Here is a 4,185-nt window from a genome sequence, read left to right on the forward strand (position 1 = left end):
AAATTAAGTATCAGTTGCTTACTGAGGTCGATCTAATCGACTGCCCCCATCCCTCCCAAAAAATTTCAGGCCTTGTACCTAGAGTAGAAAAGAATACATAAAACTTTGATTACATGTATCCATAGTCTTGGAAAACCTTGGCAATAATATAAGCAGAAAGATTTCCAATTTGTGTACTTCTCTTGCTTTTGGTTTCAGTTTCGCTTTCTTTTCTTTTTTTCAGGCGCTTCTTGGCAAATACAATGGATCATGTGGCGTGTGTGGAGACCCGTGGGATCAAAGTCCACGGGACCATGAAAGGGGTGGAAAATTTTATGAAGGAATCATAACAGGGACTTTTGAGGAAGGATCAATGATTAAAACTGCAGTACAAGTAACTGCTAATCACAAAGGTTATTTTGAATTTCGAGTCTGCCCTTACGATAGCCCTGAAGCTGGTGATATTGAATATTCAAAGGATGGCAATTTTGTTGAAGTTAGTCAATCGTGTTTGGACAAACATCTGTTAACCCTCGGTGAAACTTCTTACACCAGATATTACATCCCACATACATCACCAATTATGCTTAACAATATCTCTCTCAAACTACCAAGTGGTCTGGTCTGCAAAAAATGCTTATTCCAATGGACGTACGTAACCGGTAAGTACAATTCTCTGTTACCATGTATTCAATAAAAGAAAGCAATGATATCGATAGATTAAATTAAAATCGTTTCAATTAGTGATCTAAAAAATCATCATAGCTCTATTTTATCATGTTTTTGAAAAAGGTTGTTTTGTTTTGTTTTACATTGTTGTTTTCTTTAAAGGAAACCATATGATTAAGGCATGTTCTAAAAGTACTTTCAGCGTTAAAGGTTTCGTGGTGGTTGTGTCGTTGTCCCTTAACCCAGGGGTTTTCAAACTGTGGTCCGCGGACCACAGGGGGTCCGTAGACAGCAAATACTTTTTATGGGCAATTTGATTTTATATGTGTTTTTTAAGCGAGATCTTTTAATTGACAATAAACCTATTTGTTAAATACTGTTAAATAAATAAATGTAAAAATGTATGTTATTTTAAGCAAATATTTATGTATAAATTTCATAAGCGTTTATAAGGGGGTCCCTAAGGTAAAGCCTGAAATATAAAGGGGTCCGCAAGTCAAAAAGTTTGAAAACCACTGCCTTAACCCATTCGAACTTTGGGATACTACTCATCGCTCTGTTAAGATTACACGAGACTTGAAACACAGACCAGAAAGCTAATGAAACACTTGTCAGTTGTATGTTACTGTTATTGCAAGTATCAATGATGTAAGTGATGTAAAGCAGTGAATTGGCAAATTCGTTAGCACGCAGAGCAAAATGCCCAGCAGCATTTCGTTCGTCTTTACGAACTGAGTTTAAATTCTGCCGAGGTCGACTTTGCCTTTCATCCATTCATGGTAGATAAAATAAGTACCAGTTGAGTACTGGCATCGATGTAATAGATTAGCCCCTCCTTCGAAGTTACTGGCTTTGTACTAGAATTTGAAACCAAATATATTTTTATGGAGCTAAGATAGCGTTTTGTCCTCGGTTTGTAACTATGGAAGAGATACAATACAAACCATAATGAATCCAGAACGAAATATGAATGGATGCATAGATCTTCGAAGTTCGACCGTGAGTATTCAATTTTACCTAGTCGTCAAATGAACGTGGTTGAGTATTCGTAGACATGTGCATCTTCAAAGTAATTCTGAAGCAGAATCAGTGTGACACATTGTACAGGTATAATTGATCCGACAGATTTCTATGCAGTTCCCATCAACCCAATTTTCACTCAGAAGGTGACTGAGCACTCCGTCGGTTACGACGAAGAGTGTTCCCAGTTGATCCGATCAACAGAAAAGCCTGCTTGTGAAATTAACTAACAAGTAGTTGAACACTCCACAGACACGCTTGCCCTTAACGTAGTTCTCAGAGAAATTCAGCGTGACAAGTCTGGCCCATTGAATTACTGGTACTACTCATATTTACCAGCTGAGTGGACCGGAACAATGTGTCTTTAAAGTGCCTGACACAAGGACACAACCCACTGCCAGGAAGCAAGCTCACGACCTTATGATCATGAGCCGATTACATAAACAACGCCAGGCGCATTGACTTTCACAAGGAATTGGTCGAGCCGGAGCTAAAGAAAACGACATTTGCTCAAAACACTTGCAGTAAGATTGAACCTGGGACCCCGTGGTTGCAAGAACAAGATAAAAACGCTAAATGCATGACACTGATTTTATTTTTAATAGCTCAGTTTCAGGAAGAAAGGTAGCGCTAGTAGCTCTCTTCTGGGCCTTGGTAGTTGATGGGGAAAAAAGGAGAAAAATGTTTTCAGAACAGTGACCAAGACCCATTGCTTGCAAAAGAAGGGGCTCTGTTAAAAAGGGATTCAAGTGTCATTGGTGAAGTTATTGATACCAGTTACTTAGTCAAAACTGAGCCATAACTGTACTTAGTTTCAAATTGCTAAGGTGGAAACACAGGAGCAGTCATAGTTCCGTGGTTAAGAAACTCGCTTTGCAACCACGTGGTTCCAAGTTCAATCTTCCTGCGCAGCACCTTGTTCCTTTTACTATAAACGAACCAGTACCTTTTAAGTGAATTTGGTAGATGGAAACTGTGTGGAATCCCGTCGTATATGTGCATGTGTGTGCGTATCTTTGACAACTGCCGTCGGTTTGGTTTACGTCCCCGTACATTAGCGGTTCTGCAAAAGAGACAGGCTTAAAAATTAAGTACTGGATTCGATGATTTATTCGGTCCCACTGCGTGGCACCTTGAGTAAGTGTCTTCTACTATAGACTCGAGCCGACCAAAGCCTTGTGAGTGGATTTGGTAGACGGAAACTGAAAGAAGCTAGTCGTATATACGTATATATATATATATGTATGTGATGTGTGTGTGTACGTTTATGTGTCTGTGTTTGTCCCCCTAGCATCGCTTGACAACCGATGCTGGTGTGTTTATGTCCCCGTCACTTAGCGGTTCGGCAAGAAGAGACCGATAGAATAAGTACTAGGCTTACAAAGAATAAGTCCCGGGGTTGATTTGCTCGACTAAAGGCGGTGCTCCAGCATGGCCACAGTCAAATTACTGAAACAAGTAAAAGAGTAAGGCTGTACCTTTATGTCTAGACGGACCTGAAGCAGACTTAGAGTAAAGAGGGCATGTCATTAATAAGATCGTAAATGACGGCGAAAAAACTTGGACAAACCTGATTGATCGATTGCTCAAAAGATTAATCAAACAATCGATTAGTAAATTGGTTAAATGGTCTACCAATTAATAAATAAATAATAAAGAAGTAAAAAAGAACTAGTGCATGAGTTTTTGTGGCTGTTTTGCCCTAGGTCAACGCTGATTGGGCAGATGCATGCCTAAAGATGTCTTCAAGCCGTGATCAACCCGTCATTTAAGCAATGTAAGATTAGATTATCTTGTGTCCTTTCGTTATTTAAAACCCAGCCGAGAGTGATTTGAAGGTGATTTAGTCAATACATCCAGCAGGTCATTACAAAGAAATACAGACGTCTGTGGAGAAGGAGATTGTTCTTTTTTTTACTTTTTTGTCTTTTTGTAAAATAGACCTTCGACGTGGTTTCTGATATTTCCTATTTATGCTTTCATGAAAATTAAAAAAATATTTACACTATGTCCTATTTTAATTTCAATCCAGGTAATAGCTGGGGTAAGTTTCCAAACGGAACGGCTTGCATTGGATGTGGGCTACAAGAAACATTTAAAGCTTGCTCTGATATTGTCATCAACCCCAAATCGACCGGTAGCTCAACGTCTACACCACCTATAACCACATATTCTACCACAAAGTCGCCATCTACCGAACAGAGCACAGTACTACTCAGCAATTCGCCGACAACTGAGGGAACAAAATGGAGAGCAACAGGTTGGTTTTTAATGTAAAACATTACATGTTTACATACATACATAGATGCATGCATTCATACATACATAACACACACACACACACACACACACACAAACACGCTCACACACATATGTGTATGTTTGGACAAATGGATGTATATTCTTTTATTCTTTTACTTGTTTCAGTCATTTGACTGCGGCCATGCTGGAGCACCGCCTTTAGTCGAGCAAATCGACCCAGGACTTATTCTTTGTAAGCCTAGTACTTATTCTATC

The 4,185-nt window shown here is 39.2% G+C and overlaps 1 protein-coding gene across 1 annotated transcript in view; it reads left to right on the forward strand.

Annotated features, from left to right (window-relative positions):
* The window catches only part of LOC106871237 (uncharacterized), a 23,021-nt gene that overhangs the window by 11,073 nt on the left and 7,763 nt on the right, over nucleotides 1–4,185 (forward strand). The window contains exons 3-4 of the mRNA XM_014917587.2: nucleotides 224–641; nucleotides 3,701–3,928. Coding sequence (XP_014773073.1) covers nucleotides 224–641; nucleotides 3,701–3,928 — 646 coding nt within the window. The remainder of the gene's footprint in view (nucleotides 1–223; nucleotides 642–3,700; nucleotides 3,929–4,185) is intronic.

The sequence above is a fragment of the Octopus bimaculoides genome, chromosome 18 (genome assembly GCF_001194135.2).
Source record: "Octopus bimaculoides isolate UCB-OBI-ISO-001 chromosome 18, ASM119413v2, whole genome shotgun sequence".
In the NCBI taxonomy this organism is placed as follows: domain Eukaryota; kingdom Metazoa; phylum Mollusca; class Cephalopoda; order Octopoda; family Octopodidae; genus Octopus; species Octopus bimaculoides.